At 35.9% G+C, this 25,020-nt stretch overlaps 1 protein-coding gene across 9 annotated transcripts in view; it reads right to left on the bottom strand.

Moving 5' to 3' along the window:
* Positions 1-88: 88 nt before the first annotated feature.
* Positions 89-25,020, bottom strand: part of OSBPL6 (oxysterol binding protein like 6) — a 99,101-nt gene continuing 74,169 nt past the window's right edge. For 6 of the 9 annotated variants that reach the window (XM_083841012.1, XM_083841014.1, XM_083841015.1 and 3 more), the window contains 13 exons: positions 24,799-24,929; positions 22,543-22,650; positions 20,039-20,176; positions 17,634-17,721; positions 17,196-17,449; positions 16,874-17,011; positions 16,451-16,514; positions 15,734-15,812; positions 14,337-14,481; positions 13,102-13,246; positions 11,981-12,107; positions 11,290-11,412; positions 89-10,347 (listed from right to left, as the gene is read on the bottom strand). In XM_083841012.1, coding sequence (XP_083697138.1) covers positions 10,239-10,347; positions 11,290-11,412; positions 11,981-12,107; positions 13,102-13,246; positions 14,337-14,481; positions 15,734-15,812; positions 16,451-16,514; positions 16,874-17,011; positions 17,196-17,449; positions 17,634-17,721; positions 20,039-20,176; positions 22,543-22,650; positions 24,799-24,929 — 1,649 coding nt within the window. In that variant the 3' untranslated portion in view covers positions 89-10,238. The remainder of the gene's footprint in view (positions 10,348-11,289; positions 11,413-11,980; positions 12,108-13,101; positions 13,247-14,336; positions 14,482-15,733; positions 15,813-16,450; positions 16,515-16,873; positions 17,012-17,195; positions 17,450-17,633; positions 17,722-20,038; positions 20,177-22,542; positions 22,651-24,798; positions 24,930-25,020) is intronic. The other 3 variants (XM_083841016.1, XM_083841018.1, XM_083841020.1) reach the window with 1 other exon arrangement.

Raw genomic sequence — 25,020 nt, 5'->3', positions numbered from 1 at the left:
TCCACTTATCTAGTTACAAACAAGTCATTCAAGACTCTTATTCTGAGGCATTTCTCATGTTAATAAATCAGAACGCAGATGACAGCAGTTTAAACAGTGTACATTGAGTTTTATTAGAACAAGCACTAATAGCAGCAGTGTACAGAGTGATGGAGACAATGTACTGTATGCACTGAACAATAATAATTATACAATTGCACTTCTTCAGAGATCTATTAGAAAATGCTTTTCAGTAAACAGTTTCCCAAATCTAGCATTGTTTGGATTTGCCTCTGAGGAAAAAAATACAAAAAATATGCTTTTTTTTTTTTTGGTAAGGCATTAGCAACATTCATTGGCAGGCTAAACAAGTCATTTGTACATGCATTATCCAATTACATTGCAACAGGTAAAAGAGCATCATGTTTCCTCAAAAAATAAAATTGTGTGTGTGTTTTTTGGACACAATATCCTGATAAATCCGGCTCAGCTTGAAGGAAACAGATGACATCTTTTGTTACATTTTAGAGCACAACAGAAACTATAGCATAGCCAAGTTCACCTTTATCTCCTACTAGAAGCTGTAGGACCTTCCTCAGTTGGAGTTGGTATTGTGGGTATTGTCTATACCACACGCATCACTGGATTGAACTCCTAATTAAAGTAATTTCTCTTGTTTACTACTGCCTCCACTACCACCTCCCTGAATCACGTGTCCAACAGATGCTCCTGTTGCCAAAGGATCATCACCAACACCCACTGCTGCATGAGCTTGTTATTTATTGCACGAGAGGTAGTCGGCGTGAGGCCTCATCTGCATTCAGGGTTACTACAACAGCATGGTCAAAAACAACTCATGGGTGCAAAGACACAGAGTAAGTGCATTGCAGCTGCGCTACGTGAGAACTTGAAATTATTTTTTTCACTGCTGTTTCCCAGCTAGCGAGTGGGTTTGATCTCTGAAGTAGCCAGAGAACTCAATATCCCAAAAACAGTAATTCTACTGATGTGCTAAAGCCTAACAGGGGAGAGGGGAGGCACTTTCTCACATTCATGCTTTTTGTAGGCTGAGATTTGGAGCATGCTCTTAGTTAGCCATCCCTTCTTCACAAGTCAGCAAAAGTAGTCTCCTGCTCCCCTCGGCATATGGCACTAGCAGCCTTTGCTCTGGCTCACACCAGCCTGAGGAGAGCACAGGGAAACAGGGACAGGAATTGCAAATATTCACACAATTAAGCTTGCTAGAGTGAGACATAGTATGATTAATTGTCAATGATCTGATCTCCTGCTTTTTCTTCCAAATGTCATACATAATTGATCTTTGCAGAGATGTGAAGTTAACTGATTCTTAAACACTGCAAGCCCCAGAATAAGGTCCCAAAATGTAAAAGAGCCAAAGTCGAATAAATTGCTCTGACTGGCAAGCAGTGGAAACAGCTGCATTTCACACATTGATCTTCCATGAGATTGTGCACATGGTCAAAAATAAGCTCAAGTATAAGTAGCTGAATATCTATGCTGGACTGTACGATAAGCCTGAAACTGAAATATGATTTGGGCAGCCAGACCATCCACTCCCCTGGAAGCTCACTGAGTTCAATGGAGTATCAACAGGAGCTGCTCAGCCTCATCTGCATTGGTGTTCATTTGTTTAAGCACATAGGGATTAGAAATCGAGTGCTACAAAGCCTGGTGCAACCAGGTACATTGTTTTGATTTCTTAAAAATGTCAACATTGAGCCTTTTCATTTAAACATGAATACCTACATCTTTTTAACTGAATTCAATGAGACAACTTGCAATAGGCATCCTAAGGATGTACTGGCGCCTGTGCAAGATCAGAGTCCAAGCACAAAAAAACCTGGGGTGTACATTGCTGATTAGCTATTTCATTTGAATTAAAGGTCTAATACAAATTATATCCTACCTATGTTTTTCATCAACTGTTGATGCTTAGTAACTGTAAGCAGTAGAAGTGCTTTTTACAGGCACAATTATAGTCAGTATTTGGAGCATAGGATCAAGAAGATGTAAAGAATCATCATCCTGAAAGATCCAAAATGGCAAACAGTCAAGCAAAAATGAGTGAACATTTGCAGGAAAGCAATCAAGATGAAGATTTTTTTATTATTATTTTAAATTACTGAATGTACTATGAATCACTAAATTTAAACCTTTAAGAACTGCAATACTTTAAGTAGTTTATACAGCTTTTAACACAAAGATTTGCACATCAATTTTCAATTGAGTCATTTAGAAATTATGGTATTGACTTTTTTTTTTCCCAGTATCCTTTTCACCTTCATCTTCTTATGGAAGTCCACAGTGAACTTCTGAGCAAAAAATGAAGGGTGCTGCGGGTGCAGTTTAATATTGCAGTGTTCAAAAATAATGTTTTCGGCAATGTTTCTGTATCTGGATACATAAATGCTTCTTCTTTTCTTTTTTTCCTTTAGTGACAGTTTTCTATTCCTTTTAAACAACATAAAATTTTTTGTCTGGTGCATCAAGGTACATAGACCCTTTGCAGTTACAGTGTTACTGACTTCCAGAACAATCACTGTCTATCTGTTACTCAAAAAGCAGCACTGACTCTTTATGTTGGGCTTCTGAGAAAGCAACTATTTGCTTTTAAAATTCATCTTAAAAAAAAAAAAAAAAGATGAAGCAAGTTTCTATATACCTTTCTAGCTACCACAATAGTATAATCACAGTGGAAAGACTCTGAGGACCTCCTTTTACAAGGATGCTATACAAAGGTGCACAAGAAATCAACAGAGTTATTGGTGTGGGGGGTTTTGTTCTTTTTTTTTTTTTTTTGGTCAAATAAGCACAGAGATATGGAAAATCAGCAAATAATGCCCATTTAGCTATTTATGTTTTGACATTTTTACGTAGCAAAGAAATGGTGCAAGGTTGTTTCCCATCTGAAAGTAAATGCTGATAAAAGTAATGAAGCTCAGTAAGCAAAGTAAAACTGACAGCTAATCTAAACCTTACTCTTACAATGGCATTTTCAGCACGTGAGCAATCTATAAATACTGGAATTTACTACGTCACATATGTGCGTATGGGAACTAATCTCACTATAAAGTGTGACATTGCTCCCACTTTGTGCAAAAGGAGAGAAAATACAGAATTCTCTGCTGTTGAAATGCTCAGAAATTGCAATTCACCAAAAAGATAATTATACAAAGTAGATATAGACTGAAAGAAGAAAGCTTGCTACTGGTTTCAACAAAGCAAATATACCTAATCTCCTAATACAAAACTATCTTAATGATCTCTCTGAATGCCACAGTAGTTCAATTTTATGATGGGTTCTTATACACTAAGTAAAGCATCTGCTTCAGAAAACCTGCTGTAACAGTTAAAGAACAAGCAGTTTGGTGAAGGAAAAGATTTCAGACATAAGATGCCAACAGCTTGATTTCTCACTTATTATATAGTAAATAACAGACACAAATCAATATACAAAAAGGAATCCCATCCAGAAAAAAAGCCGAAAAGTATTTATTTTGGGTCCACACAAAATTTTAGTGAATGATTATTCTAGGTCTACCTTGATCTGGGAACTGGAGGTTTAGCAAGATCTGAACATCAATTGCATGACAGGAGAACCATCCTCCATGTCTGTCAAGTTCCAAACACTGTTTAATTTTTAAAACTCAAACTTGACAAGTAATTAATTCTTAGTGGGGAATGAATGCTTGAAAATAATTAAGTCTATAAATAATTTTAAAGAAACAAGAACACCGCTTTTACTAATTATAGCAAAAGCTTAACTAAGCTATTAGTTGCTATCTTTGCATATATGCCTGCATACCAAAATACATTCATTAACATCTGTTCTCAGCTCATAGTCACATCATGTTTGAAACTCAGCTGAATATTAAATTTTGTTGTGATCTGAATTTGTTATGCTACCTTTAAACCACCAAAGAATATCAGTCACACTTATTTTAAGAACTAAATAGACCTCAATTCTATCCTCATATTAGAATAATTTTCAACACTGACTTCAAGACAGGTGACAAATGCAGGTTTAAAATTTTTATGTATTATTTCATTATTGCTGGTCTGATCTCAAAATATTTTTTGTAAAATATTATGCAAATACAATGATAGTTGTACATCACATCTCTATTTATTCAACACAGTTAAAGAAGCTATCCTGAATTCTCCTCTGCCCAGAAAATACTGAAGGTTAAACTAAAATTAACTTTTTAAATGCTACTGTAATATTCCTGATTGAGGTGAATTTACCAAAGGAAGAGGACTATGAGACAAAGGAACACAGGATTACAAGAAAAGAAATCTGAACTTGCAATCTTGTCTACTGCTGACTGTCCTTGGTGGGCATGAGAAATCAGCCCAATAGGCTCCAATTGTCACAAATGCAATCATAAACAGCAATACAGTTCCAGGAAAAAAAAAAAAAAAAAAAGGAAAAATATTTATTTGTGGCTGAACTGACTGGCACAAGGAAGAATTGTTCTGGTTGAATATTTATCACTCTAAGTGCTGCTTGTGTATGACACTTTCATCATAAGGATGCCCAGAGTATAAACAATTAAGTTACCCAATTCTGCATTTTTGCAGGAATCTGCTCACCTCTTCACATTTTGCATCCCTAATAGTTTGTGGCAGGAAGATTATAACTTAGCATAAGATATCCCTCATTCACTAATGCACACTATTACAAGTAGCAGTAAATATGGAAATACGTTTTAGTGTTTCATGGGAGACAACATCTGGATCACTGCTCTAAGGGTATATATAGGTAGCTTTGCCACTGAACTGTTCAAAGGTCATGACAGAATATATTACATGCTGCTGATTGGAATATATGTTCCAACTTTATGGTTTCCCTGTTTATAAAATCTATAACTCTCTTTGTTCACATTACCAATATACTTTTACCAAAATGTTGTCTACAGTACTTTTTATTTATAAATGGAATAAAACTTTCCCTCACCTTCAGAATTGTTTCTGAACAAATGTCACCAATCCTCCCTTTTCTCATGCTGTCATGAATCAGTGGAAAGAGAAATGGTATTAACATAACCTGCCTGGAACAGATTTAACAGCTGCTCTGACATTTTAATTCATGCAAGTTTGAAATTTTCCTATTTTTTTCTATTTTGTTACAATGGTGTCACCGACAGAATTGCTGTCATTAGTTTCACTGTTCTCTGTTGCAGTCTTTCTCTCCCTTCTCTGAGGTATGTCAGAGAACACAAGGGAAAAAGAATTAAAGACATGATGGGTTTAGTAATACCACAAAACTTCACAAAGGAGGAGATGGGTATATAAAGCAGCTACAAGTACATTGCTGCCACTTTTTAACTTTCAAGATACTGTATAAAAATCTTCCAAAGGAGGTTTTAGAAAGAGGCTTTCAAATTTAGTGGAAGAAAGATGGAATGTGTACCAAAGCTCATCAATGAAGAGGGTTTATACACTCAAGTTTAAAGAGCGAAGAATGTGTTTGCTTTTGTAAGTAGACTCCTTTACGGTATATAACACAAAAATAAAATAAACTGCTGTAAATATGCCATTTCTTTCAGCTTACTGAGATTCTTAACATTCTTATGGATGCCATTCACTTTTACAAGGTAGCTCAGGGAGATATCCTCCCCAGGAATAATTAAACCTTTATTCACACACTTAGTCTAGATTCTTCTGTTAAAAACAACTATGACAAAAAAAAAAAAAAACTTTCTCCATGAAACTTATGAGTGATGTGAAATTATAATAAAAGTAACCAGGCATTCCCTTGCAATTTTAGCAGATGAACACAAAAATTTAGTAGCAATTGTATCCTTGACCACCTCTACTTTTAACAATATATGCTCAAAAGAACAAACTAAAGTTTTATACTATTTTGATGACTGTTACTTAATGCCAGCCAAGAAGAAAATGCTAGATAGCAGCTCCAGTAGTCACTAAGATAAGCAGAAAGTTGTTAGCTTTCTCCAAGGTCTGTTTATAACACAGGCTGACTGGTGAGGACATTCCAGTGTTTCTTACACAATTTTGTTAACGCTGATCGCTTTTCCCCTAGCCACCTGAAACTCTCTTTAACATAATCCTTCCATTTTAGTGTATGAATACAAATAACTACCTTTCAGGTAGATTTAATCTAAAAACTCTTCTTGCTTTCATTATGCAGCTCCAGTATTAATCCTGACAACTGAAATAGAGGTAATTCCTCAGCTTACAACTGCAGCCAATGACATTTTAAACAGCTAGTGTTGATCTCTGTCTCTGATCTCACCAGTGCTGGCAATGTGCACGTCCTGCAATACTTGACATCAGCCTGGTATCTGTTGTTCAAACAGACCTCACAAATAACATAAAAGTTCATTCAGAGTCAGAAGATCAAAATGAGGAGAAAAAAGGGTAATGGTATTTGTAAAATGACCAGAGTATTACAGTGGGATTACATTTTTGAAGGCAAATACAAAAATAGTTTATTTCATGCAACCTATATCAGTCTAGAAGTAGAATGGGTGTTGAGATGACTTTTTAATCACAGTAAAACTATGAAAATCAACTCATATTCAAATTTTATCTCCTAGTGAGGTAACGATTTCTAATACACAGAAAAATCTGCCATCCTGTTAATATGGATCCAAAATAGGAATGAAGTTAAGTAAGATGACATGACTTTTGATGAGAATAGCTGTTGTTAACCAATCATATCTGCAGTACCGGAACAAGGAACAAACTGAAGTACACTTTAAAATATTAATTGAAAGTACATTTCACTATTGTTGAACTAAAGTATAAGGGCTGTGTATTTTATACACAAATATGTACTTTGAGAAAACAGGAAAAAGCGAAAATGTCTTTGTAATAAAAGTCAGAACTTCTTAAATTGTTTAAGAGTTTTTAAATACACTAATTTTCACCGTATACTAAACCTGTAGCAATTAAATCTACTGAGTAAGTAAGCAGCTTTTATGCCTTTCCAAAGGAAATACTGCCTGGCTGAATGGAGGAGTTTTCAGTGGGCTGAAAACTGCCTGAATCCCAAGGCTTGAAGGGCACTGACCAATGGCTTACACCCCACTGGCAACCAGCAAGGAGGGGTTAATTCTGGGGCCTTTATTGATGGATATCTCACCAGTGACCTGGGCAAGGACACAGATTACACCCTAACAAGTTGGCATTTAATGAGGATTCGATGGCACACCAAACGGCAGAGCTTCTGTCAGGAGGACCTTGCTCAGCCTGAGCCCTGGGCCATAAGACACTTTGTGAAGTTCAACAGAAATGGAAAGGTCTCCACTTGGCGCACAAAAATCCCACAAGCTGGCATGGACGGTCAGGCAGCAGCAACCCTGCCAAAAAGCAGCAAGTGTTTACAGCAGGTGCCAGGCTGCAAAGGAGACTTTCCACCACACCGCAGGAAATCCGAGTGCACTGCACTGGCAGAAGGGTGGGCAGCCTGCCATCCCCCTCACCTCAGAGATGGTGAAATCTCACAGGATGTCTGCAAATCATAGTTTGGGCACGAGCCCCAAGACCTGCCTTTTAGTAATCCATTCTCTAGAAACAGCACAAAATATGTCCCAGTGTCTCCCCAAGGTTGCAGGAAAAAAGTAATCGATTTTACACAGAAAACAGAGAATTCTGTACTATAGGAAACTGCCCTATGGCACACCTGCTGGCACTGTTAGAATTCTGGTAAAGACAACAATATCTTGCAACACTTTGCTTTGCAATTCCTCTAGCCAATAATTAACTAATTTAACAATCAGTTAATTTAACATCCAGTAGGTTTAAACAGTTCCTTCAATAGAAAGATTAAGCACATCGTGTTTTTTTAATTCTAAAAATTTGAAAGCTTTTTTTCTTTCAATGAGTATCAGATAAATAATTGTAGAAGAATAATTCAAGCAGTGATAACAACCTCAGTGTTCACCAAGTTTCAGTTTGCATTGCAAAGAATGGCATTCAGAAAACACTAGAACACTAAAACTAAATACCTTATTTCTATATTGAAATTAAAAGACAACTTTAAAAAAAAAAAGAGAGAACATGCAGTTTCTGTCCCTCAAATGTACTTGCAATCATGCACTCGTAATACTTTCTAATATCACAGAGAACTGCACACAGACTGAAGTGTAATGTGGGCAAATTATAAGGTTGCATTTAAGGGAAGTGACGTAAAATAATTGCTATTTTAGACACTGTGCCAATTTGATTCATAGTGTAACGCCATTAAAGCAAGTATGACGAAGTCAACTAAATATGATTAAAACAAACAAACCTTTATATATTTTCATTTTCTTATAATAACTGCAGAAAAAAATGCATTCAAGTAGGAAAGAAAACTATATCATTATTCAAATAATTCACAATTTTCTTTGGAAGAAATCCTGGTAATCTGCACACAACTTTTTATACCACGTATTCATAAGCAATGTTTAGTATTCAAAATTCTTTAAAATTCTACCTTATATTTTCTTTAGGTTTTCATATTTGTTCCCGATAACATAACTGTGTGAAGAAGCTGGAATACATCAGTAGCTAGTTGCTCTGCCTTACAAACAAGGTCGAGAACTAAATGGGTATTAAATAATCACAGTAATCTCAGCTCTGTGGGGACCTGACTGTGCAAAAGGAAGAGGCAGGTAGAGGGATGGGTACGTGTGGTATTCCACTGAGAGCTGTTCACGCAACTCTACTGGCAGGATCACATAGCTACCCAATCATTCTTTTAGGTCTCATTACTGGAATCAATCTTAAATACAAAAAAAAAAAAAAGAGTGCATTATGTATGCTGTGTATATGTAGAATGGAAGACTATGTCATACCATATGAAATGTAATTTTTACCTAATAAAGTCATTTTTTTCTTTTATTAAAATCTGTCTTTCTACTCTTCAGTGTTTCCAAGATTTTCATACAGAAAATGCCAAGACTTCTCCCACATATATTAACTGAGGCTTAGCAACACATATGAGGCTTGGTTCCTAACCAAAAAATATAGGATCACTTTATGAAAAACTGTAAAATATAATTTTGCACAAAAGTTATTTTGGCAACACAAGTAGTAGTAGCTATCTACAATGCATGGGAGCCTCTTCCCTACTCTCAACTATAAACTTAGATAAGAGTGGGTGGGGAAAGAATGGAGCCAGTGAACAGCATGTGTGGCAGAAAACATCAGTTGCATTTAAAGTACTATCCAACCTCTGGAGCGAAGCCAGAGACCTTCCCATGAAATCTTTCTGTGCTTTAACACTGTTGCAAAGCTTCACGGAATCCTAATTGTATAAGCAGTTACAGAGAAACGAGATTCGCTGTAAGACCATGTCCACTCTGTGGTAAGAGATGATCACATCTCAGAATCAGTCATTCAGAATATGAATTTTCTGACTAGCTATTCATATGCATTTACTAAAATTGCCTCAAATTTAACCAGTTAGCAGCTTCTTTTCAGTCTGATTATACAGTCAGCTTCCCAAAGCATACAGTAGATCTCGTTTCTCTGAAATACAGTTAAGATGTTTGGTTGTCTTTTGATTTTAAATAATACAGGTTCTCTAATATTTATAGCATGATAAAATCCTAGTGCTTTAAAAATCTGCCCTTCACACAAGCCTAAGCATACATATTTTAAAATGACTTACTGTACATCTTCATATTTTGTTTAAGGCATGAACAATGGCATATGAATGGGAACAGCTTCCAGAAAAGCATATCTTTTTGACAAGGTCAGTCCAAGCACATCACACCAAAGGACTAACCTGAAGCCAGAAATGACAGTGTGGTGATGCAAGAGTTTTTAACAAAAATAGTTGAAACAAAATGGATTTTTTCTGTTTTTCTTCCTCATTTTTTTTTTTAATTTAAATTACATTACTCGTAATGTCTGTTTAAAGCACCGGTTGCAGTTTTGTGTTTACCACCTCTTCCAAGTGACTTTGGATAACTCATCTGCTTCTCTTGTTCTGACTTTTCAGTGTATGAAACTTTAAAAGGTTTCTGTTTTTTCCTTTTTCTTTCTTTCCTTTTTTTTTTTATTTTTTATTTTTTTAATGGCTGCTGCAAAATTAAAAAGATCCAGAAGTGGTCAGGGGCCTGGTCTAATGCACTTTCAAAAGTCCGTTATAAAGATGAATATAAATGCAAATGATAGGTTTTTCCGTAGACCCACAAACCACGCTTAGCTATAAGAATCACATTGTGCATAGTTATTTTTTCTTCCGAGAGTGATATGTTTACTAGATCTACATTCTCAGTTTACCAGAGCACAGGAATTTCTACTTTATTAAATCCAGGATCCTTTCGCAGTTCCCAGTAGGTTTCATTGGTAACCCAGGCTTCTCTTTGATTAGCATCGATAACTTTTCTGTAGAAGAAAAAAGAAAGATAAAGGTCTGACCATAGATCTCTGCTCCTATACAATATGCAATCAAATCCCATACCTCTCTGATCTAACCCTGACATTAAATCTGATTTAATATTTCAAAAGGAGGCAAGAACAGTCAGGGATTTAAAAACAAAAATCAATCTCTGTCTGTGCCAGAAGTAGAAAGTTTAGAAAACAATCAAACCCACAAATCCATTTTTTGATCTTGGTAAGCAGTTTTTAGAGCTACAAAAAGCCTCTTTGGTCATAACAGATTCAGGTTCTGTGCAGGGGATCAAAAAAGAGAACTAGCTTGCAGAATACTTGATTGTTTGCTCTGGATTATGTTCATTTTCCACTAAAAATAACACACCAATCACTTTCAATCTGTTCACTTCTGATTCCCCAAGCTATCACACTCTTTGACATTTGATATTCTTGATTCAGAAGAATGATTAATTAAAAAAAAACCTCCACTCTCAAAAATAAATCAACTGCAATTTAAATGCATATATATACATTTATATATACATTATATGTATGTGTGTGTATGTATGCTTTTTTTGTTCAGGTCCCTATTTATTACTTTGTTTATGCAATGGCTTAAAACAATAGCCTCCTAAGAGCTAGCAATAATCTAAGCTAACGGCTCCTAGAATGTTATACTTCTATTCCATTTCTAAGTTCAAAAACCATTGGCCATGTGGTGCAGCAGAATTGTTAGCTGTTGCCCATTGTGAGAAAATGATCAGATACTCTCCATTACAAAGCCTTAAACTACATAAAAATTGCTTCAGACTGAGATTAGGTATTTGATCATTACAATTGCCATTTTCCAGGCTTTCATGATTAAACAGATTATGCTGGTGGTAATTCATGTAGTTCTTCATCCAGTTACACCACTGAAAACAGAGAGAATTCTACTGAAATGAAAAGACTCACTTAAAAAATTTGGGTACATATTCAATGCTGTTTTCTTCCATGTACCGCCTCCGACTTCTCTGGAGTTCTTCTATTCTTTGTTTCTCTGATGCTGCTGCTTCTACATTTCCTTCTTCCAGAAGCCTGTATGGATAACAGCAGGCCCTATAGCAATCATACAGTATCCAGAACAGGGGATTTTCCAGCAACAGTCATCACAAAAGACGAGCAGAAACCAAGCCTGTTGTCTGTGTTTTACTCACTTTAAGATCTAGTCAGAACCCCATAAAATGAGAATAACTGATATTTGACTCCCCAGTTGCATGTACCTGACCTTCACCCTTAGGCATACAACTTCTTTAGCTACTTGAGTGTTATCACAGATGCTGAAGTAGTGTGAACTGAGAATTAGGAGGGAATTAATATTGCCTCCTTTCACAGCTGGAGGGCATGACGTTACAGAGCACGTCCTTCCAGCTCATCATGAAGAATCCTACCTCTGCTAAAAGACTTGTATTATAGCTCTACAAACAGGATACTTTCTACTCTCCCTCAACTGGGTAAAGCAGAAATTTGATTGCAGTACTGAGTACCTTCTCTGCTAGCAGAATCCTCCAAGTTCAGACTGTAGTGAAGACAGACAAAATTCAATACTCAGCCAAACCCAGCCTTAAAATGACCAAATATTAAGTGTTTAAACAAGCATTCTTGCCTTTGATCTGGCCTGAATCGTGCATCTGTTGTAGGAAGAAGATCTTTCAGCACAGGATCTAACTCATTGAGCTCAATAGCAAACCTCGTGAAGCCATAATAACGTTCATAATTGGTTGGCATGGAGCCTGTATGCATATGCATGAGAAACAAAGAAGTTTTTACTATTACTATTACTCTGAATATGCAAGAGACTCATGTATTTATTAAATTATAAAAGCAAAAAATACTAATATATTTTACCCTTATATACAGTTATTAAGCATCAAGAGCTATTCTCTAGATAGAAAAACGTTCACTCAGTATTAATTTCAACTGCTTATTTTTCATAGGTTGTAATTATATGCTAATAGATTCAAAATGTTTACGATCTTTCATTTTTAAATAAAAATTACTGTTTTTAAGATTTTTAAGCTAAACAGTTTCCCGTTCCTAGGAAAGCACGCTTATCAGACATCTATATAAAAGCTAACCCTAGCTAATCTTCAGTGTTGATTTTGGAACATACACTTGCTTGAAGACTGATTGGGCACTGTTCTGAACCTTTAGCACTAAGAGCAATCAGAGCAGAGTGGGTGCAAAGCATTAGCAATAATGACAATTCCTGGATAATCACTCTGCACATATGAAAAATACTGTATGTGCAAAGGAAGAATAATTTAACACCAAAGTCTCTAAGCAAGCAATAAGGAAGCTGAATTCAACTACTGAAATTACAGGAGCTCACCACCTCTGAAGACCAATCCTTCAGTTTAATAAAGGACTAAGACAGCAAACTTGGTAAAATGGTATTTCCTATTCTGTTGAATCCAAACAAGTTACCCTCTCTCTGTGAGAAAGCAGTCAGGCAGACCCAGACACCTGATTATTTTCTTAATTTTATTCTTAGGTTGCCCCCCAAAATATATGACCAGAAGTCAGACCAAGATGTGAAAGTCTAGGCCCTGTAGGAGCATTTCCATTTACCATTATTATAAACTCCTGTAAATTCTTATTTATTTATCTAGTCAAAAAATTATTTCCCCCATAGTATTTTGTGTATTTAAAATGATGGCTCAAACTGCTTTACAAAGTTTAGAGTTATACCATGGTGCTCGCCAGAGTTTATCACAAGCTTCTTACCTGGCCTCCATACACATTTGGCTGAAGGTGCAACCCCACAGTAAAGACCTTCATGCCACTTTCCAAACAAGCGATGCACCACCTTCCCTTCTTGATCTATCACAACACCTTGGACTTCATTTACATTTGAATTCCAGTAGTTTACCTGCAAGTTTAATGAAGAATTACTAGTCAGCTATCATGTTACTCTGTACCAAAACAGTTACTGCATGAATCTTAAATGCCCAAATTTTGTATTAGAAATGCTCAGCTGAAACCAAAAATAACAGTATTCAAAATTCAGATGATTTGATTATTAATTGCTTTAGTTTGAGAAACCTTGAATGACTTGATATGTGGTTTCGGTATAAGGTATTCAAGTACAGTTAATTACCAGAACATAGGGGAAATATATTGTTGTTCATTAACCCAAATCCCAAAAAATAGAGCAGTAAAAATGACACTTTGAAAGCTGCAAGATCAGAAGCACCTAATTCTCTTCTTTCCAGATGGGGAGATACTGAATATATATATAAAGGAAACCTTTGATGGGTCCAGCACACTACTGTTTGTAGCAGGGAAGACTCTCAGCCAGTATTACTTGGTATTTGCTTTCTGTTTCTCTCTTCTGTTTTGCTTTTCTTAGACACATTTAACACCTTCATCTAGTGTTGGTCACCCATCAGAACATCCAACAAGACACGAATTTCAGATTTGCAGTGATACACCATTGGTCACACTGCAATGGTATCAATATATTTTGTCACAATACAAAGACAAACTTGCTTTAGGGAAAATAATTGATACTAACATATCTATACATTCATCTGTTTTTATATATGGTTCCTGCCTGGATATTAAAATAGTGTGAGCTATTGAAGCCAAAGAGATAAAATACCAATGGCCAAATTCTAGCAAAAGCAGAAGTACTATGGCACAGAAGTCTGTATCGTGACTTTGCATTTTCATAGTATTAACAGATAAGAAATTTTGTCATTTTATTTTTAACCTAAAAACAACAACAGTATAGCACACAGGTGTATAGCAATGTAAGACATTGATATCAAACATACCAGTTCAATGGAAAAGTCACACTACTTGACATTGCACTCTTATTTGACGATTTAGGTATTCTCAAATGTTGGTAAGACAAAATGTGGAATGTGGATTTCCGGAATATTGAAGAAATACCTCTATGCATACTTTAACTGTATACTTTTATAAATAGATGATATGCATTAGAATACATACACTACCTTGACAAATGTGAGTTTACAAATACAAACACTGCTTTTTGTGTTTCTGATAGTTATCTCTCCATAGTGCTCTATCCACCTCCTTCCACTAAGGATGTTATGTATGCACGTAGTGACTTTGTTCCAGACATAGTAATCTCCATACCTAAGAACAGATTAACAAGTAGTTGGTAATATAAATTAATCAAGATCATAAACGAGAAAAAAAGTAAGAAAAAAGTAAGCCATTATACAATTTCATATTCCTCAAAAATGTTTGAAACAATAGCTTACTTGATTAAAATCATAGGTTCTGGGCACATTACTGATCCTCCATGGAGGAAGTCACCTATGGTCTAGTGTGGAGAACTGAGGAATGATGCTATGAACCACAAATCAAGATAGCATGAGCCACTGAAGTCCTGCACGGCAAATTCACTTTCCCCAGAGCATTAAGGTGCTTTGACCTTAATTCCAGGAGTGCTGGACCCAAAGATCAACATAAGGCTGGATTTAGGCCACAGGCAGACAATGCAATTGAATTACAAATAGAACAAAATAAATGTGGAAGGAAAGAACAGAAAGGAAGTAGGCAGGAGCTAATTGGCACACCATCCCTTTTCCTTTGTAACAACTACTCGCACTCAGAGCACCTCTGTTGTCAAACAAGGGACTAAAATGAGGGAATTCTATTGTGCAAAGCACATTCTCCTTCAACGACTGAGGGACAAATACGGAGACAGAAGACAAAGCTGCTCACAAGTGCATTTACTTGAATTTCAAGAGATGAATAAAAAGGTGAAATGGAGTCCCAAAGAATGCCGTACTGGTATAGTCAGAAAGAAAAGTGGCTGCAACGTATAGGAGCAGGAATAGTACTGCAAAACCTGCAGATGTATTTAAAATATCCTCTCCTTGCATATCTCAACTTACAACCAGCTTTATTTGTATTGAAACTTCTTCCTCTCACTATTCAGTCAACATCTGAAGAACATTTTTGGGCTTTGACATTTTGAAAAATGACGTTGCATTATCAGTTCTTCTGAGGAAACAGCACTACTGAGAGCTTTAGTAAGGACAGTGCTAGCTGCTGACAGCCCTATATTGCAGCCTTGTTTTGAACAGTTGATCACTACTGTATATGTAGAACTTGTGTTTTCTCTCCTAAAACATTTCTGTTCTCCTGTCTGTCAGTTTCTAGAGAGTTCATACATTTTCCCTCCAAAAACCCAAATGAATCTTCAGGCTTAGCAATGCTTCTGTATCCCCACCTGTAGACTCAGGAGAAATTTGAGCTAGGTGCTGTCACCCATACAATTCATGCGATCTCTGCATACACGTTACCCAATCCAGTCACAAAGCAGCTTAGATTAGACTACACCAAAGACCAAACCAAAAGGAAATAAAAAGGAGCTTACTTTGGAAGAGTCACATTCAAGGTTCCAACTGGCAGAATTTCCATCGATTTTCCCCAAAACTTGTTTTTCCACCTGATATCTGAATATAATAGTGAAAGATTGTGAAAGATGTACAAAACCAAGAAGACCAAAGTCTTCCATTCATAGTGATCTGTGGTAGATGATGTGATCTATACTACACCATCCAGTTTAAGACAGGACCATATGAGGTTGTCATGAAAATACAAATAAATAAATAAATAAATAAATAAATATAAAACAACCTAGAAAATGACATGAGGTCAGAAAAAATAAAGAGAATTTTGATTTTCTTCTAGGAGTTATGCCTGTGTTACATCACTGTCAAATCTCTCATGAGAATATTTCATATAAATTAAATGCAAATGCCAGTAGAGACAAGAAAAGAAACAGCTGCTTGTTCAACTGTGTAAAAAGAACTGCTTGTGTTTATAAGAAATAACAATTTTCTTGGTAAAAATCTTTTAAGCAGAAAAGTATAAACAGACTGCAAGTGACAAGGAAAGTTGTAACACATCTACTCACTCTTCAAAATGAGAATTTGGAGTGAATTAATTCAGAGCATGAGTTTGTAATATGTTACTACAAAAATTGTAAGTATAAAAATTTGGGGTAAGTTCCAAACACAAAGCTCAGCTTGTACAAAGTTTTTACTTGCTAATAAAACAGGTTTTATGCTTTTGAATTAAAAAGGTATACCTTGCCAAAACACAAAGTTCTTCGATTCACAGTGACAGGCCGAAATGGGAGGATGGTGGCTAACCTGAAAAACAGTTTGGCTGAGTTAAAAGCAATTAATTTTCATTTCTAAGACAATACAACTGTTACTGCAATATAACAATATTAAATAGCCCACACTATCTATTAGCTTATGTTGCTATGAAAACAGATGAAACTTATGCTTCAGTTTTACACTATGTACTTAAAACAACACTACTACAGTGATTAATATGAAAACATACCTTCTTGTATTTAATGAATTTCATACATACTTACCACCTCTTTTTACTATCAAGAAAACAAACCTTTTTTAACCAGAAAATAAAAACAAGGTCAATCTATTAATCAAAGAAACCAACCTCTAAACATAACCATCAGTGTCCATCTAGAAATAAGCCTTACCTGCTCTGAGAAAAATCGAAATCCTTTGTCTTCTCTAATACATTCATAAGTTTCACCAAGCACTGGGTTAAATGGCTTGCTTCCCGCTCTAAAGTATGTACAGGCATAACCTGACGCTGCAAAAGCAGCTATTAGAACCTGTTGAAATGCAGACAAGAATATAAGAAAAAATACATAAAGATTCCTGTGCATGTACCATCACTGTAGGGTATCACATATGTTTTTTGTGAACAGGAAGAGTGAGAGGGGACTCTGCACAGACCTCCACACAACAGCTCCCTTTTTAATATAGACATAAGAAGCGCTACGCTAAATTTATTACCATGCGTTCATAAGGATCATCTGTTTCTGCAGCCTTGTCCAGGAGTTCACTGTATTCCAGCTCTTCACAGAGGTGTTGCAAGGTATTCAGAGGTTCATTTAGCTCAACTGGCATAGATACTTTGGAAAGATCTTTGCCAATGTTATTTCTCAAAATATTCCACAGATTGATGTTACTGGTATCAGGACTGGGAGCTGGGAGACAAGTTCGCCGTCCGTTCCTGAATGCACCTCCTGTTAGCTCACCATTGAGAACTGAGAAGAGAAAAAAATATTATCACAATAAAGCACCACATTAAGAAAAACAGATTTATTCCTTGAACCAAATTCACCACCAGAACAAGCAAGCAGCAGAGTTGGTCTTGTATAGAGAAGCAGTAAGTCTGGTACATGAACAAAACCAACATTATTTCCCAAAGTTCAAAACATAGCAATATACTTTGCCGAGAAATGTTGTCTGCAACACTGGTGTTGTCCTCTGATATATTATCACTCACATCGCTGATATAAGATTCATCATCAGAAGCCTAAAAAATAAAATATCAATTAAGTCAAATATATATAAAGAATACTGACAAATTAGACAAAAATAATTACTTGAAACAGTAATACTCAAAGAAATCATCTGTACCCAATTAGATACATTTTAACTAAATTAACTAGATGTTTCGATCAGTCCATACTGCCAATTTGCTAACAGTGTCAAAACAAATGCTACGCTCTCCTTATGTTCTTGAACTGCTATTACGAAGCCAAATGTAGGCATTAAATTTGCAAAAGGGTGACTTCAAATGAGATCATGGATCAACAAAAAATTGACAATACAACACACGGGGGTTGGTGGTGAGAAGAGACAGTCAGGCTCCTGGTCTTTATACAGAATCCAACATTAAAATGTAGCTTGTATGTCAGCAAAAAAATACATAGACATTGACCTATCATTTTGCAAAACAAGAACTACATTAGCATTAAGACTACTTTTAAGATTATTTTTTTAAACATACGAGCAGCCCGAGCTCTCAAACTCTATAAATGACTTATTCTTTTACATTTATTAGACAAATTTAATTACAAAAGAAAGGATTTTCAGTTTAAGAAAAAAAAGTTTTATTGAAGTCTGATGGAGTGTCTGCCATTCAGATCAGCTGAAGTGAGCCAAAAACAGATTCTAGTTTTGGGGATTCAAAGGCTTCTACTGCAATCCAGAGAAACTGATATTGAGAAAAAATTAATAGTTTATCATGAGCCCAAAATGGGATGAAATCGCTCATTTTAAAATTTGCTTTAGAAGGGCAGTGCAATTTTACAGCTGAGGAAAATAAACCACTTTTTTCTGCCAAATTTCCTGAAGAGTTTAGCACCTTTAGCACCTAATCATCCCCTTGACACAAGCAACAAAAAAAGTATAGAAGACTTTTGCACACTTTACATTCTAGATATTTAAACTCTTTGTCAAAAGGGAAAACTCTGGATTTTCCATAATCTGGAAGGACTGAGAATGTCCCCATTTTGTTTATTTTTGAAATGATACTTTTACTCTCAACTGCTTTCAGCCTTGAATGTGTCTTTTCCCTATCCTGTTTCTCTCAACATTGCTTCACATTGCTTACTTCTAATGCCACAGGGTCCTCTCTGTGCTATGAGAGCAAGCTATGGCTGAGGCTGAAATTGAAACTAAAGCTGTCAGCTTCAGGTAGACACCCTGAGGTCTTTGCCTGACATATGCCTGACAACAGGCAACAGCACTCTCCATATAACATAAAAGAATTTAACACTGCAATTGTTTCCCATTATAAGTCAGCAGTTCTGGACAAACCCACCCCTTTGGCAAGCTCATCTTCTGCATGAAGCTGCTATGGTCACAAGCCAGTTGAACTGGCAATTTGTAACATGAAACCGGATTTTCAGGACAAAAAAAAATGCCATTTGTTCCTAAAAAAAATTATACTGGACAGTGACAATTTAGAAACAGGATGTTCTCCACTGTCTGAAACTATGGTTTGCTTTTAATTTGCATGGTTTGGAAAATAAAGCTTGAGAAACTCTAAACCTGTGAAATTTTGACAGAGCTCATCTGCTAGCAAGTTAAAGAGATCGATAATGAAGGTGGAAGAAAACTATAACAGTCTGCTCTGCAGACAATCATTTCATTTAGAATCATGGTGGTTTGTGATTGAGTTTAGCAGTTTTGTAAACAGCTCTCTTAGAATTAATTATAATTAATCACAGACGATTTTCCAAAACTCACATGGAGAAAACAGGTAAGTATAAACAACAAAAAAGACAAATTGGTAATCTCCGCTTGTCTGATGCACAACTTGAATAGGATGCTGAAGTGCCAACCCACAACATACCAGGTCACTTAACAAGATAAATTGCATGGGAAAGGTGGGGACAGCCACATGACACAGAGCCACAAAAGTATCCAACTGTTTCACCTTTGAGCTTCAATGAGGCAATTTTTTATGCTTGTCTACTTCTCTGATTACAGAGAATAACCTTATACGTATGATAGAAGACCTTTTCTTTGTTTTTAATGAATATTTTAAAATCAAAATCTGCATAGACAGACCTATTTGGTCCTGTCTGTCATCCATCTCTGAAACTGCCATAGTCTATCAAGGACATGTACTGAACACACATTAATTATACAACTTTCAGCTCAGTTTTATACTTCAGGAAACCTCTGCAGCCCATCGTGAGTGAGTCTCATGTGAATTTATCTATATCTTATGCATTTTGACACCTTTTTACTCTAAGCAGCATTAAAAATAATCATCCACTAGAGGCAGCAATACCTGAATCCATCTGACAGCAAAGCTGCAGCATGCCATCATAGCCTACCTCATTTTCTGATGAGCTGGCAGACAGAAGCACCTCCTGTGCATCAAAGAACTCTGACACTGATTCAGACATAGAGAGCCTGCTCTCATTAGAAACTTGCTGGGACAATGGCAAACTGACATGAATTTGTTCACCTGTCTGCAAATAAAGCACAGAAAAATAAAAGTGTTATTTACAATAATAATAAAGAAATATGTATAAAAGGGGTAAATCATCTGAATATTTTTCTATGTCAAATACAGTAAAGACAGCATTTTAGCAGGACTTTCTGTGTACCAAACATGTGAAACTCAGACAAGTACGAAATGAAGTGCAATCTGAGCAGTGACATACATGTCTTCATTTGAGGCCTGCTTAGCATCAACTGATAAGCTTTAGCAGCATGAATAATCACAGAGCTAGTTCTGTATCCAGAGGAACAATTTTGTGGACAATAACCGGATTGTGTCAGACAAGTTCAACCACAAAATTCAGATGAAAAAGACATCTGATCGTAACAACTAATATTATTGGGACCTAGCCTTGATACAACCAAAACTCAGGAAGACCAGGAAGTTATAAATTACTTTCAAAATAAATAGCCTTGTTAACCAGTTTAGTAATGTTTGAAAAGTTTGAATATTCAAGAGGATGGCTATAATAAACATTTACTTGCCTTTATTCCATATTTGTATTCCAAATCTCATCTGAATTAAACAATTAATTCTGACTTGCTACTACTAGCGGGAATGTACTCTTTATGGCTTATCATAAAGAGAATTTAACAGCAAAGGTAAGAATTCCCAAACTGTGCCATGTGTATATGAATATGGGGAGAAGCTAATTTAAATAGCTTGACATATCTTCCTGTTCTTGCTATTTATGGGAAGAACACCACCTTTCAAAAAGTTACCCAACAAGCTTTAAGAAGGGAGAAAAAAAATTAAGATTCTCTCCCTGTACCATTCCACCAAAGTAGCTACTGCTGTGGAAGCAAACAGGCTTCTGACTTAATCCCCCAATTTATACAGCATAATGCTTCAGGGATAATACAGACGAAACTACTGAAGCCCTTTTAAACACCATTACTCTTCAGATGGGAATGCCACTCCCATTCATCTTACTACAGAAGTCCCGCAAGTGATTTTGTTGCCATCTCAATCTTGCCTCTATATAGTTGCCTTAAAATGCACTAACAATAAAAAAATCACAAACAAGCCAAGAGGTCAAAAACCTTTCATTTTTCCCTGGGGTTTTCACTTGGGCTTGTGGCTGGGTTTCGATTTTTGATGAATTATAATGAAAACAGAAGCTCATTCCGGTATTATCTTTACAGAAGTGATTAAAATTTTAATTTTTTGTACAAGCTGGAGGGACTTGGAAAAATACACATGCCCCTACCTGAAAAGGATGCTTACTCATGCATATATCTTCAAACTGTAACATTATATTTATAAAGCAATCAAGAGAGTTGAGAGGGAGACCTGGGATCCTCTTTGACATACTCCCTCAGTCAGATAAACTTGTACCAAGGTAACTATGAATATAATGAAAGGAAACAGCTATCCAACAAAAAATACAAAATAGAAGAGATGGTCATTGCTCAGATCCTCACTGCCAGATGATCTGAATGCACGTTGCTGTGCTGTGGCACTGCATCACCTCTATGTTCTGTTACCAGTGTACAACATCTGGGCTTTTAGAAAAATTGTATGGACATTTTCAAAAATCAAATAAACAAAAGTAACCAGAAACAGATTTTCACCTGCCTTTCTTGTTGGAAAAAATAATTAGGAGACAACATTATGTTAATTGAAACAGTGTATGCATAGAAAATAATAAGTGGAAATGACAAATGGAAAGTATTTTGGTAAAATGCAAGCAGAATGTTGTCAAAATGACAATATTAATTGCAACATATAACTCACAAATTCAGATCTGTCCTTCTTTTGAGGAAGACTGATTTGAAATTAATATAAACGTTTGGTAATCTGTTGACTCAAGAAAGCAAAACAAGATAGACTATATGTTGCAAACGTGCTATTAATCTAGTGCTTGGTTCATAGACTGAACTGTCTGAATGCCACTCAAGAAATTAAACATCAAGCAAGCCCTTAAGCACTTGCAAGATCAGGCTATTAAATAATACACTGTTCTGTTGATTTGGCAAGAAACTAAGATACAGAAGTGGTTACCTACTGTGTCTTATTGTGTGCTACATTCAAATACAGTAAAACCTCACTAATTCCCACACTCAACAATTAATATTTCAAAGTTGCAGTCCTTCCCTATTTCTCTGCAGAGGCCAGAGTTATTTTGTTAGCTCTGACATACACAAAATACAGAAGTTTAATTTTATATACAAAAAATATAATCTGAAAATTTCTATAAAAATCTACTTTCCAATCTTTAAGATTTGATAATTTGCCAGGTGTGTTTCAGCACTTTCACTTTCACTTCTCACCTTCAGTGAGAATTAGCAAGGTTTGATTGTACTCTAAATCCATTAAAGGCTGAAATCTTACCTCATCAGGACTAGGGATAATATTTACACTGACAACCTGATCACAAATAACAGATTCTGAATGTATTCTGTTCAAGCGACTCCTTAGTTCGGCATTCTGGTTGAGAGCCTTAAAATAAAAATTGCACATTTCATTTAAAATTAAAAAGAAAGTGTTAAACAGGAAAAAAGAAAAAAGAAAAAAAGCTTATTCTCAGAAATTTCCTAAGAAATCACAGAACTTCCTTTCTTCCGTTTATAGTTAAATACCCATTTTGAGATCCTCTCTAACATGACTTAACCTTTTCGTTGGCTTGCTTTCAGTAATCTTCCAGGGTCAGGGGGAATGGATATTCTCCCACAATATTACAGTTACATTCTACCTTGATTCTTCAGATAGCTCCTTGGCAGCTATACCAGTGGGTTATGTACATTACCAAAATGGAGAGTGAATGCAGCAAGAAAGAATGAAACTGCAAAACAGCTAACAGGAACCACCTGCGAAATTCTTGATTTACAACTCTACAGCACTTTCTGAATGAAGGTTATCAATGCTAAGAGCCCACAAAAGGAAATGGCTTGCTTTCCAGCAGGGAAAAATAAAAATAATGATAAAAAAAAAACATAACCACTAGCATCACTAGGTGACTGTCTATTGAGATCAAGCTGATAAATTTGCATGTATGTGCTCAGTTCAAACTACTGATCCATTTGGTATCTGCTGTTTTTTCTCCTTTGTTAAAGCCCAAGCTAGATTATAAATTTGGGTGCACATACACATCACCTGATGTCTAGAAGCACCTGTTTGTTGAAATCCAGAAAAATACAATGTGTTACCCAGAACATGAACTGACTTAAACCTAATACACCCTCAGTGCTAGGGATCATAGAAGCAAACAGCAGACAGACATACTGATTTAGTGGACAGTGTCTTTTATAATACAGTAATAACCTGCTTCTCTCTCCCCCAAGAGCAAACTCTGAAATAGATCCCGTGATTGCACTGAAACAAAGTAGGACCAATAGGTTAGCTTAAACTGTCTCTGAAAACAGTTTAAATTATCCCATTTTGCTTTATTCTGAAATGGTCTGGGTACGTTCATAGTTGTCATCTACCAGGTGAGCAGATACAAGGTTAGACCACTAACAACAGCTGGGCTGTAGCTTCTTAAACTCCTCAAATCTGGTCATGAGACTGGTTAAACCCATCTGTCTGACTGTGCCAAATTTCCACTTACTCACCATTGAGACAATGAAATATGTTTGAAAATTATTTTTAAACTAACACTGGAGGCCAGCAACTATAAGAACGTGACCACCTATTTCATACACGTTACTAGTGAGTCTCGACAGGTCCTGGTTAAATTTTTATCAATAACCAGAAATGGTTGCCCTCATCTTTAGCCTTAACCTTTATTACAATATACAGCACTCAATCTGCATAATGTGTTATGCATCTATGTCTACAGAAACATTATGCATCGATTTTAATCTCACAGCAATAAGAAAAAACAACCACAGTAACAATAATAGTGTTGGAAATTTTCTTCACGTTTAGGTGAAGTTCTGTTTGCCTTTAAATCTCTGCTTTCATTTCTTGCAGATGCAAAGTTCCAAAGATATCCACTTTTTATAGTAAAATCTTTCACTTTTCCTTGTCTATGAAATCAAATGTTTGAGTTATTTTGCAACCGAAAGATACATCTCATGGAATGGTGTAGGGTAGGAGTTCACCAGAGCACTTACTGTTGCTTCATCTTTCTTTCCAACTAAAGCCAATGACAATTTTCCTTTTGGCTTAAGTGGGAGAGACACCAGCCAGTAACAAGTTAGTATCTGAAAATCCAATTTATTAATGATTATTCTGTAATCATGTAATAACGCATGATTCCTTTTGCAGTTGGAGACATGGACATACAAAACAAATCAGAAAATATACAGTCAAAATGTAAAACTTAATTAAGAAAATGAGACTATCTCCTTGACTGTGGTGGAAATAGCTCCAATAAAAATATATATCAGTTGCATAAAAATCTTTGATGCCCTTACTTTACCTTGGAAAACCATAATAAATGCATGCTTACACAAGCAAATTATATTCTCCACATGCACTGAGGTTAGGCCTATGTTCTCATGTCCATAACAGAACATATGCCATAGTTCTGGTTAAGAACCTGGCTATTTTCTTGGCTCCCTCTACCTCAGGGAATGGCCAAAATACAAAAGAAATAGTGCATTTGGCAAACTAGATGTGCCTGGAATCAAATCAAGAACATACCTGAGAGAGGGACTGTCTGAGGTGTGCTATTTGAGCATTGTGACCTGTAAGATCCTGTTCTGAAACAATCTGCTTAAGCTTCTCCTTCTCTATAGCTATGCTGTTAAAGGCAGACTTCAAAAGAGAATGCACTAAGGAAAAATGAAACAAAAAAGAAAACAAGTGTTGTCTCAGCTATGGATCTGCACATTTACATTTACTAAAATATTTCAGCAATAAAGA

Source organism: Anser anser (assembly GCF_964211835.1).
Source record: "Anser anser genome assembly, chromosome: 6".
NCBI lineage: Eukaryota > Metazoa > Chordata > Aves > Anseriformes > Anatidae > Anser > Anser anser.
This window is presented reverse-complemented; position numbering and strand designations above follow the sequence as displayed.